At 32.4% G+C, this 12,826-nt stretch overlaps 1 protein-coding gene across 1 annotated transcript in view; it reads right to left on the bottom strand.

Annotated features, from left to right (window-relative positions):
• Positions 1-12,826, bottom strand: part of LOC133186696 (protein cycle-like) — a 63,975-nt gene that overhangs the window by 38,572 nt on the left and 12,577 nt on the right. Inside the window, exons 2-3 of the mRNA XM_061321950.1 lie at positions 9,385-9,520; positions 1,567-1,647 (exon numbers count right to left, since the gene is read on the bottom strand). Of these exons, the coding sequence (XP_061177934.1) occupies positions 1,567-1,647; positions 9,385-9,470 (167 nt within the window). The 5' untranslated portion in view covers positions 9,471-9,520. The remainder of the gene's footprint in view (positions 1-1,566; positions 1,648-9,384; positions 9,521-12,826) is intronic.

The raw sequence follows: 12,826 nt of genomic DNA, 5'->3' as shown, positions 1-12,826 counted from the left end.
TTACTGATCGCCCACTGTGGCCCAACCCTACCCCCGGAGGTCATGATTTGTATGAACCTAAGTCTACACTTCCTGAGAATGCACCCATATAAAATACAGCTAATCATAGCTTTCCTGTTCTTTATTAAATATTTTTCCTATGTATTTCTATATAAAACTTTGATTGCCCATTGTACTGGCCCCACTCTACCCCCCAAGGTCACAATTTGAACAAATTTGAATCTACCCTATGTAATGAGGCTTAAAAGTGTTTCATTCTCTCTGATCCAATGATTCTTGAGAAGAGGAATTTTTAAATGATTTCATCCAATGTAAACTATTTTTTTAATTATCTTCCCCTATTAGAGGATGTGGCACTTCTTTTGAATCCTCTTCACCCAAGGATAATCTGTGCCAAGTTTGGTTGAGATTGGTTCTGGAGAAGAAGATGAAAATGTGAAAAGTTTATGACGACAACCACAATAGACAATTTTGATCAGAAAAGCTCACCTGAGTCTTAGCTTTGGTGAGCTAATAAAAGAAAAGTTACTTTGTGAGTGATGCTTCCTGCAAAATTATACAATAATTAATTTTTTGCATATATTTAGGAATCTACAGTATTCAAATCCCATATCTTTACATTTACATGGAATCATATTAAATACTAAACATGTACGGACTTCAATTTTGATGCATCTTTTGTTGGAACAAACTGCAAAACTTCTTAATTGCAGAAAATACCCTTTATTTGGTGTACGGCACTGTACCAATAAACAAATGACTAAAGTAAGGATTTGAGACAGAATATTTAATTTTTAACCCTCCTCTGTAAATTCATTTCTTTTAAGTTAAAGCTTCAAAGAGTATGTTCATTTACTATGTAGAAGGTCCTAACAAATGAACACAGATTTCTTGGTCATAATCAGTTAATACTGAAAATGCCAATTAAGTGACATTGGTGAGAGCTGGCTAGGATTTTAGAACAAGGAGACATTGAATAATAACGAAGTAAAAATAACATAATAACTATAAAATGTTCCAGTAAAGCAGTGCTAATATTTGGATGTATGTTTTCTGACATTCGAAGCTTTCCGTGACTATGTGTTCATATTCATATCCATTGATTTATAAAACTATGTGCAAAATGTCTTATCAAAATATCTATATCAAAAATTGTGACATCAGCAATTCAAAAGATTTTGAATATACAGGATATATCATATTCTGGAATCTTGCACAGATGCCTGGTAATACCATTTTTTGTGAGGACACTTGGTACAGTAGCAATACCTAAACGTCGAGGTCTTTGGAAAAATTATGTATTATTGAGGAACGTTGTCAGACCTCAAGGTCTGCTGATATATGTTTCAAAACTAATTGTGAAGCTCTCTAACATTTTGTTTCATATTTCTAGAGACTTTGATACAGTTTATACAGTATATGGATGCATGTTCTGTTCTAGCTTGTGAACCTTTCCATGGCTTAATGTTCTATAGTACTGCTGACTTTGAGACAGCTTATACAGCATTTGGACGTAGTTCTATAATGTTCCATATTTTAACTGATTTGAAACAAACAATTACATACTTGGAGCCAGTGACTTTTCTATGATCATACTCCATCAATGAATCGTCTTCATTTGTATCCAGTGTTGTGCAAGTACTCCAACTGACCAATAAAACATAAACGTCAAATTAAAGTACACATAATACCCCACTGAAATGATTCACTAATTTTGCATATATTGTTTTCAATAACATATTTTTTTTAATTAGTCTAACACATAAAAGCCTCACCTTACCTAAATATTTACTTTATCATGTTACTGGATTGTACAAAATGCAGTTTCCCTGACTCGTCAGCGAGATCAAATATTGTTATTGCAGCAAAAGAAGCTGACAACATTCTCTTGGGCTATCAAATATTTTTATTGGTTTTTGCAGTTTTACAATATTTTGACGAGACTACTGTATGCAAGACTGTGTTCTGTATATATAGGTGTAGGCGATGGCATATACATCAACGGTATATACTGAAATTTTCAGCAAATTAAAACAAGAGGCCCAAGGGCCTTAACAGTCACCTGAGTATGATACAACAATTAAGAGGATCGATCCATAGAGTATAAATAAACTAATAGATGAAGCTTTGAGCTTTGTTCCCCCCCCCCCCCCCCCCCCGAGAAACACCAAAACCTGGGACCACAAGTTTAAAAAATTTTGTAAGAAGCATGACAATTGTTCATCATAACTATGCACTTTGTTTATCTGCTCAACACTAAGGAGCAGACAGGATAATTTAACAGAGTTAATGCATTTTCACTATATTATCAATAGAGCCCGACCCTTACACCAGAACATCTGACCTAGAACCCATGAAACTCACAATTCTGGAAGAAACACTCTTGTTCATCATAACTATACACTTAGTTTGTTTAAATAATACCCAGGAGCAAAGAAGAAGATTTCAAAGAATTTATGCATTTTCACTATACAGTACAATATGTTTTTTATCATACCGGTTTTATATCATACTTCTTTTTTATCATACATATTTGAAACACAAAACCATTTCTTAATAATTCAATGTAAATTCCTCTTTTTATTATCATAGGTAAAAGTGTACACTCCGTTTACTATAATAGAAAATCTTCATATGTAATATTTTTTTCACACCTTTTCACCCTTGGGACACTCAACAAAACAAAAAGATCACACCTATTCACACCGGCAGGTCATGTCAGAGACCTAACCCTCATTGTCTATACCTAGTGGCTTGAATTTCACTTTGAAATTTACCGACAGTGGAGGATTGGGATGATTAGTCACACACCTGTGCACTTACCTGAGCGATTGACAAGTTACTTGTCTATTTCTTGCTGTACACAAGTTCAGGGTGCAGTTACAGTTTCTATTTAAAACCATTCGCATATGTATTTTTCTTCAATTTGTACACTGATAATAAACATATTTTACAAAATTTCGAAATGAACCTATACAAACGTACGTCTATTAACTCAGTCCTCTGATCGTTTGGTTTCTTAATTATTCTTCATATTTGTCTACAATCTTAAATTAAGAGATTAATTAAGAAGTTGTGAAGTCGATTTGATTCTTACAAGTGGCTTTGAATTTTTATCAGTGTCAATTTTTTTTTATTACGCGGCAACATTGAGTGTAAATTGTGGCAAACCGCTTGGTGCAAATGTGTTTTGTTTAAGCTATAATTACGGCCTCGTTTTGATTGTATTCAATTTTTTTGGTATTATTTTATTTGTAAGGCGACGTAATAAAACGAAATGTCGGTTGTATGAATTGATCAGAGTTGAAAATGAAAGTAGAAAGATGAATGCTAAGTGATATAAAACTTTGAATAGTGTTTAACGATATTTAAGTGAATTTTTTGATTTATTGATTGAAAAATGTCTTGAGACAGTAAGTAAATATGATGATAGTTAATTATCTTGTCATTTAAAGAAGCCTGAAAAGCAAAAACGAAATTAACATAAGATGTGAAAAAGAACACAGACATACCTAATGTTTCATCATATTTTTTTTTTTAAGAATTTTAACAGACCATGGTTATTATAATAGCCGCTTATTATAAAGTTTTGGCCTGACAAATAAATTATGATAATAAACGAATTGTACTGTATAATCAATAGAGTCCCACCCAACACCAGAGCCCCTGACCCAGGGGCCATGAAATTCACAATTTTGGAAAAGGCATCATTGCTTATCTTAACAATGCACTTAGTTTGTTTAAATAATACCCAGGTGAAGAGAAAAAGATTTTCAAAGAAATAATGCACTTTCCATAAATGATTTATATAGCCCCGTCCTAGCACCAGAACCCTGACCCAGGGGCCATGAATTTCACAATTTTGGTAGAGGGCCCAAATTGCTTATTACAATCATGCCAACAGTTTGACTGCTTGATGTCCAGGAGTAAAGAAGAAGATTTTTAAAGATTGCATCAATTTTGGTAGCTTTAGCCCCACCCCTCAGGTCCCAGAGGGGGTAGGGACAATGAAATTCACAATTTTTGTTTCCCTTCACCCATAGATGCTACATACCAAAATTGGTTGAAATTGGTTTAGCGGTTTTAGAGAAGAAGTTGAAAATGTTCAAAAGTTAATGCACAACACACAACGGAATATGCATGATGACAGACAAAGATGGATAGCAATAGGTCACCTGAGTAACTCAGATGACCTAAAAAGGCAATGTTCATGCTACAACTATCAAGCCAATAAGGCACGTACACTCTATAATGTTTGAAATTCAAAAAAAAATTAATTTCATTTAACGTATACGTTATATGGACTTAGTGTTAGCTGGGCTTTGAAACCTTGTAAACCAACTATTATAATTTGTAACAACTTTAAATCGAGATTCCGCAGTCTGAAATCCATGCATGACTTTAAATTTAAAGGATTCTACACTTAAGTAAGTGGTGTAAAGGATTCTACACTTAATTAAGTGGTAAGTGGTTTGTGACTAGAAATATTTGCATGTAAAAGAAGGTCGTAAAACTTACAAATAAAAGTTGGTTTACATTAATAAGCATATATATTGCATGTTATGAAATCATAAAACTGACTTTCAAATTATGCGATATACACTGAAATTTAAGGTCGGTGTATGAAATGAATTGGGATCACTATACTGACTAATATAGTACTTAATTCAAGTCAAGCTGCTGGCTGACATTTGTAGTATAGGTAAGTCATTCAGAAGTAAGACTGAAAGCTTTCTCCAGTTACAAGTCTGCAGCATTGTTCAATTGAACATACCCTGGTACACATCTATGCATACATGTATATGTTTTAAGGACTCTCTATACATTGCACATAAATCATTTTAATCCTGTGGTATATATTATTTATGCAGTTAGAGTGATCTGCCCTTAGATATAAAATAAAATAAATTGAAACGTACAGTGTATTACTCTAGATAGAAAGTTCTATCGTTAAAATGATATTGTCCTATGGACCCGGTTTAACGATAGAATCCGTTCCGTGTATTGGCAATGTTGCAAAATAAACACAGGCGATAACTCATACTCTGTGCATTTTCTATGAACAATCCAGAGAGTTCTGAATGTCAACATGGCGTTAAATTTGAAGCGAGGAAAAAACGTCGAGAAAATGAGTTGAATTTTCATATTTATATGGATTATTTTTTAGGTTAAAAGACATATACCATCTCAAAAAGGTTTGTTATGATTAATTTGGTAGTTATTTTCAGTGCAACTCCTTTTGTTTTCTTCAAAATCATTTCCGAGTGGATCCACTCCGATTTGATACATTGCAAGTATATGGGACATATTCTAACTGTGGTGAGAGCTTGTCCCGAGACACAGTTAGATTATTCTAACTTGTATTACTCAAGATGTCATCAATTCAAGCATTCTTAACATTTTATTAGGTCAAGATGAAATAACTAAACACTTTTTTGCATGTCTTTTCCCATATGATTCAAGTAAGCAACAGTGATTTCTGTTCATCAATACTGCAATGTCTTTGAACATTTTTCCTGGGGATAAATAGCTGGTACCCTGTGTTGAATAGAAAATACTGCATACAGGGAAATATTTGGCCCTATTTTATTTTCACCCCTTTCATCCTCATTGCATTACTGAAAATATTCATTATGTAATAAAAGTGAGTATACCACTTAACTATTTCCTTATTAATACATGTACATAGGTCAGATGTTGGGATTTTTACTGTAAGTTCTATATGCAGATATGCCTAGCCTGGTCATTTAAAGGTGCTTAGACACAGATTTGAAGTTAATGTTTTCTCAAATTTTCTGTATAATATCACGACTTATATATTGCAATAGCATTTCGCACGAAAATATAATTAAAAACTTATGTTATCTAGAAATTATTGGAACTACGAATTCCTAGACGCGTTTGATTAACACATCATTGCACTTTCACAAATTTTATCTTTATCCTTAATATTTAAGAAAAGAAGCGATTTTGTTGTGTATTAATGAAAAACATTACATCTATAATTCAGAAAATTCAGAGTAGAAATGTGCGAAAGCAAACCCTCTCACTAATATCGTTAGCCCGTGCTCAGTGTTGTGTACAGAGTTTAACAAATTGAATACACCCGTGAAACGTAAACTGTTTTTGTACACAGGGCACGAGCTCTGTTATTGGTAATGTATACGGTTCACCGGGTGTGTTCAATTGTTAAAGTCTGCACACACCACTGAGCACAGACTGACAATACTGTGAGTGGGTTTTGCTTTCGAACATTTCTACTCTGAATTTTCTGGATTATAGTTCTAATATTTTTCATTAATACACAACAAAATTGCCACTTTTCTTAAGTATTAAGAATAAAATCAAAATTTGTGAAAGTGCAAGGATGTGTCAATCAAACGCGTCCAGAAATTTGAAGTTTCAATAACTTCGAGATGAAATAAGATTTTTATTTTATTTTAGTATGAAATGCTATAGCAACACATAAGTCAAGAAATTATACAGAAAATTTGAGAAAATATTAACTTCAAATCTGTGTCCAAGCACCTTTAATGATCTGCCCCTGTGTATGTTTCATACTGGGAAGTATCACTTGTTTATTTTTACAGTTTATTTATTGAGCTTTCACTTTCCTTTTACACATCCAACAGGAATAATACATTCTTGTTTTGTTTTTCATATTTTATTTTAGATTGAAAATTCAATTATTTAGTTATTTTCAAGAAATCATAATACAAGTTTTAATTATCACACAAGGGCAGATAAAGTTCTTCTTATGAACTTGGAGTAAACAACTTGAAAGGTGGTAATTAAGTAAAAAGTAATTGATAAAAAAAAAAATCACTTTTTTTCATTTTATTCCTAATGGAATAATATTTTTATTTTTGTCACCTTTATTATCAATACCATACAGCCTTACTATACAGTGAGTTCTTTTTCTTTTCAGGCAAATCTAATGCATTACCTATATATAAACACTACAATTCAAGTAAATAAAATGTTGACCATATTTTTCTTAAGTTTTGATCATAGTCCTTTTGCTTTTCCCAGCAACATGATTATGTGTTCCTTGGAACACTCCAGTTGGATTGATTATGTGTTTTTGGAGCACTCTAGTTAGATTGATCCTGTGTTCTTTGGAACACTCTAGTTGGATTAATTATGTTATGTTTTCCTTGGAACATGGCACTCCAGTCAGATTGATTTTGTGTTTTTTGGAGCACTCTAGTTGGATTGATTATGTATTCCTAATTGAAACACGGCACTCTAGTTGGATTGTTTGAGTGTTTCTTGGAACAGTCTTGTTGGATTGATTTTGTGTTCCTTGGAACATGGCACTCTAGTTGGATTGATTAAGTGTTCCTTGGAACACTCTAGTTGGATTGATTATGCATTCTTGGAACACTCTAGCTGTTTGATTATGTGTTCCTTGCAGCACTCTAGTTGGATTGATTATGTGTTCTTGGAACACTCTAGTTGTTTGATTATGTGTTCCTTAGAGCACTTTAGTTGGATTATGTGTTCCTTGGAGCACTCTAGTTGGATTGATTATGCATTCTTGGAACACTCTAGTTGGATTGATTTTGTGTTCCTTGCAGCACTCTAGTTGGATTATGTGTTCCTTGGAACACTCTAGTTGGATTGATTATGCATTCTTGGAACACTCTAGTTGGATTGATTTTGTGTTCCTTGGAACACTCTAGTTTGATTGATTTTGTGTTCTTGGAACACTCTAGTTGGATTGACTTTGTGTTCTTGGAACACTCATAAGTTGGATTGAAGCCAGTTAAAAAGATAGCATGAAATTTCTTCAGAAATAATTTTCGTTTTTGTTTTAATTTTATTTATTTATTTAAATATTTCTTTTTTATTTTTGTTAAACTCAAAAATGTTATTAAAACCATTTAAATCTGGGTTTGCATGAAGATTTGGCACAAGTTAATTTTAATCAAAGGAACTAAATTTGTAAATTTTATATGTACCATTCAATCTCCAAAAACCTGAAAATTCCAATTTCCAGAAATTAATATTGTGTGACAAGGGCAATCAAAAAAGAACACTAGAGAATCACATATAAGGAAAATCTGTAAACTTTCTTCTCCGTGTACTTTTACAACAAGTTTGATTTCATTTACTACCTGTAAAAGATCTCCCCGGCAACTTAATATGATCAACATTTGATACATACCAAGTAATAAATGTTGCAACGTGTTACCCCTTCAATTCCAGTAGCAAATTTGCCAACCAATCACACTAGCATAATACAGTGGCTATCAGTTTACAAATTTGTAAATATGTCAATACTTTTTATTTATTTATAATTATTTAACTAATTTATCTTTTGTTTATTGTAGAATCATCTCAAATGAGGGAAATAAAGTATGAATGAATGAGAAGATTAAAAAACATGCAGATCAACTAGAGCCACTATAAATTGTTATCCTTTTATCCAAAAGATGATTTTGTGAAAACTTTGGTTGCTATCAGTTCAGTGGTTTTGGGAAAACTTAAAAAATGAACTATCATTCACAACATATAGACAAAAGGACAAACTCTGAATCAGAAAATGGAAGTCTAATTAAGGTGAGCAGAGAAAAATTGAAAACAGAACATATTTTAAACTGAGGACAATACTGGAATCAAAAACCATGATAAATTTATATAGTGTTGTTATATGTAACATAGTCTCCGACTATCGAAAAATCATCGCTGAAGGCAGCGGGTCAGCGACAATTGATAGAAAGCTTCAAAATCAATAGTCGCTATTTTTATTGAAAATATATTTTTTCAACCAAATTGGTTTATCTCTTAACATTATCATAAAACATTACTTTATTTCTCTTGTAAATGGTGGACAAACTTGCCAACTATGCATGTTTGGATGTTGATATCTGCCACATCTTTCATTTTTTTCATTTGTATTGAAAAATTGTTTTCATTTACAAGGATGTCTGAATACTTACATAGTTAACTTGATTTAATGTTACTTTTAATTAAAGTTCAAACTATCTATCTTACAATCTATTGTATGCCATTGATTCAAGCAGAAATTTTAGCTAGGATTAAATTTGGGCATTTTTAGCGAGGGTTTTGAGATCACTAAAATTGAATATCGCTAATAATTCTTACCGCATTGGAGGTTACCATTATATTTCTAATTTTCGTAAAATCACTAAAATTATTTTTTGCTAAAATTATATATAGATTTTTCAGGACAAATCACTAAATTTGTGACTTGTTAAAATTTCCACTTATGCGGTAATTGATAGTAAATTTGGTCCGATTTTCCAACACTAGCTTTATTTAATATATTCTGCAGATATACATGTATCCCCATAAAGACTTAAAAGCTAAATATTTAATGAGATGTGCATATTTTAATGGTCTATCCTGATGACTTACTCAACAGACATCCTTTTTTTCCGATGGCTGAAGTATGGCTCTATAACCCCAGGAAATTTGTCCACCCCCGGAAGGGAAGGATCCATTTGTCCACCTTGGTCCGGTGTTAGGAACAGATTGTCAAATAGATTAAAGTCTGAAAAAAAAAAGTATATATATAATGTGAATTTTTAGTCAATCCAATTTTGTATGAACATCTTGACTAGCAATTTACAATGAACACTAAGAATCTACACAACCAGAAGTCTACGACAAAGCTGTAGCTCTACTAGTGTGTACTCATAGTAAAGAAAAACAGCATTTGGACTTGAAACTTAGTTGAGCCATGGCCTGCCAAAAAAGAATTATGGTCTTTGAGTTCAGTTTACCTGTGCACCAGGGCCCCGTTTTACAAAAGAACTTATGACTAGGACCAAAACTGTAGACAGAGTAGCGTTTTGAAAGAATTTTACAATAACCAAGGCAACACTGTTCATCAAAATTAGAAACTGATTAATAAGTTATGCATTTTAGTATAGTTCACTTATTAATTAGTACCAAGTCATTGATATCAGACCAAAACTGTAGGAGGAGTAGCACTTTGATAGAATTTCACAGAAATTTTTATTTTTAATAACCCTGGCAACACCGTTCATCGAAATCAGACGCATTTATACAGAATTATGCATTTTTGTATAATCTACTTGCATATGAAGTCTTATTGAAATCAGACCAAAGGTAGTCTTAGAGTAGAGTTTGAACGTTTGAACTTTCTATTTTTAGTAACCATGGCAACATCCTTCAACAAAATCAAAAATCCTGCAAAAGAATCATGTATCTAAGTATAGTCCACTTTTGTACAAAGTTTTACTGAAATCAGATCTAAACTGCAGTAGGAATGGCATTTTGAAAGCATTCACAAAAAATTGTATTTTTATTTGAATGAATTTTTTGTTAACCTGAAGACAGCACTATTTGTTGTAATCAGAAATGCATGGATATAGATATAATATCTTAATACAACTTCTACTTGTGTACAAAGTCCAACTGAAATCAGACCACACTAGGAGGAATGGGGTTCTGAAAAATTGTTTACAGACAGACGGATGGACAAACAGACAAATGATGGACACCTTACTAATGCATAAGCTCCTCTGGTTCCTGGTAAGCATGCAGAGCTTAAAAAGCAGTAGCATGTGCATCTTTTTGGTAAATTTTGGTTGCAAAGAGATTTATAATTTTCTGAATCTTTTTACTGAACACGTCAGAGGGACTTTACTATGACTTGTGACAATTAATCAGAACTATCATGGCTAGTGCACTCAGGAAACTGACCTATAACATTGATTACAGTGACCGGACTCACTGCTCTAATTATGACAGTTATATGTCACTAGTACTGTCTCGTGTAAACTTAAGCTTTTCTCTATCAAAAGGTCACTATGATGCTAAGATCATTAGGTATGAAATAAATGCATAATAAGATAATAAAATTATGGATTCATTATGATGTTTGAATGAATGTATATATACTTTTTTAAATTGTATGTAGTTTTGCAGTCTATAAATACACTGCACCATGATGGTATATTCAATAACACCTTCCTTAAAATTTCTGAAAGTACTGAAATTGAGGGGAAATGATCCCCTAAATACTCCTTGAATTTCTCTGTGAAAGTATTCCAAATTCTGACCGATTTTTTAATTTCTTTCTTCGATCCTCTTGTAGGAATGTTTTCTCTTTAGAGAAGTGGACAGACTTTAGGTTGGATGAAGGCTTAATCCTATCCACCTTCTTTAAATAAAATACTGTATGTGTACATAAATTAGTATATTCAAAATTTAGCACAATCACTGGGTATTGAGTTGTTGGCAAAATCATGAATTATCGCTATACATGTCCGTGCCGTATTTTGTATTTATAAATGATTTCTTACTGGTATTCATGAATTACCGCATCATTGTCTGTGCCAAAGCCACTAAAATATGAAGCCCGCTCTTTTAAGTACACATACAGTATTATAAGCAGGTTACTGTAACAGAGGGCTTTCAGTTAAGGGGTGAACAGAATGTAATGTCACAAACAGCATCAAAACCTTAAGGATCCCTGATATATGACACCATACGCGAGCAACTGTTATGTCATTAGGACTGGGAAATAGACCTGATTAAGAGCCCCTCCATTAAATAGTATGATAAGCACGATAAGTATGCTAGTTCTCTCTTTGTCAAGATTAGCTTAACTAATACAAATGTCAAATTTTCCAACGCTCGGTCACCCTCAGAAATAACCATGGAAACAAAGATAATCAAGTCCTACTACTAGAAAACTAACCTGTATCTTCATTATAATTTTACTATGCAAATATCAGAAATATTCTAGAATGATCTTAATTAGCATGAAAGTTTTCTTGAACCTTAAAACACTACAGTATGCCAATTATTATAGTAAGATAATTGTTCAATTTTATTTTTGTTTCAGGTAATAAGAGGGTACATATAGTGTTGTACAAATATTTATTTACTACATGTACTAAATTATGAAAGAAGTATAATTCGCTGAAAGTTAATCTCTAAGTAAAAAGAAACAAGTTCAATCACACAAATATATTTAAGATAAAAAAAATCTAATTAAAGTGAATTTAAAAAAAAAATCTTTTACAATATACATAAACAATATAATGCTTATCTATCTCAGATAGTTCAGCCTAAATCTACAGTATAACACTCACTCATGGTTGACATGAATAAAATCCCCCCATCAAAGATCACGCTGTAACAACATAATACTGGTACACAGCTTCTCCAATGTAGAAATCAATTCCTAGTGAGCAGAATATAGACAGAAGTCTTAGTTATCCAAGAGGTGATCAAGCTAGCACTAATTCCTCCATACACAGAAATTTCTAGGTAAGTCACAGGTAATCCTATGTGGCACCTGTCTGGTCAGTGAGAATAGGACAAAAGTCTCTCATGGCCTTCCACTTGTAGGTGGACTATTACCTCAAAGTATCAGGAGCACTTTGTATGAACTTCTACATTTCATTTTATACACATATTGTTCAAGAAAAGATAGCATCGCAAGTTATTTACTTTTCATTTTATTCTTTTTTAAAGGTTAATAATAGCAGTAATTATATGAAAAAAATTAAAAGAAATTTGTCCCCCTTCCAAAAAATAACATAAGTTCACTTTTACATATATTTTTAATAATATGAAATATCCCTCCCTGCCCTGGGAAAATGTGTTCAAGGTTAAGACAAAACAGTTTGCTATAGCCTTTTAAGTCTAATTAATTCCATTTAATATACAAGATATGATGCAACACATTATTTGCTAAAAATTTCTTCAACACAGATGAAGAGTTAGAATATTGTACAGAGAGTATAACATTCTCACAAATCGATCCTTGAACCCTTCAACAAATTATCTACTAAAAGAAAAGGTTCTTCACAGATGAATT

This window comes from Saccostrea echinata, unplaced genomic scaffold, assembly GCF_033153115.1.
Source record: "Saccostrea echinata isolate AGI-Se365-2 ecotype Australia unplaced genomic scaffold, CSIRO_AGI_Sech_v1 ptg000014l, whole genome shotgun sequence".
Taxonomy (NCBI): domain Eukaryota; kingdom Metazoa; phylum Mollusca; class Bivalvia; order Ostreida; family Ostreidae; genus Saccostrea; species Saccostrea echinata.
The sequence above is the reverse complement of the archived record's forward strand: the minus strand, read 5'-3'. Positions and strand labels throughout refer to the sequence as shown.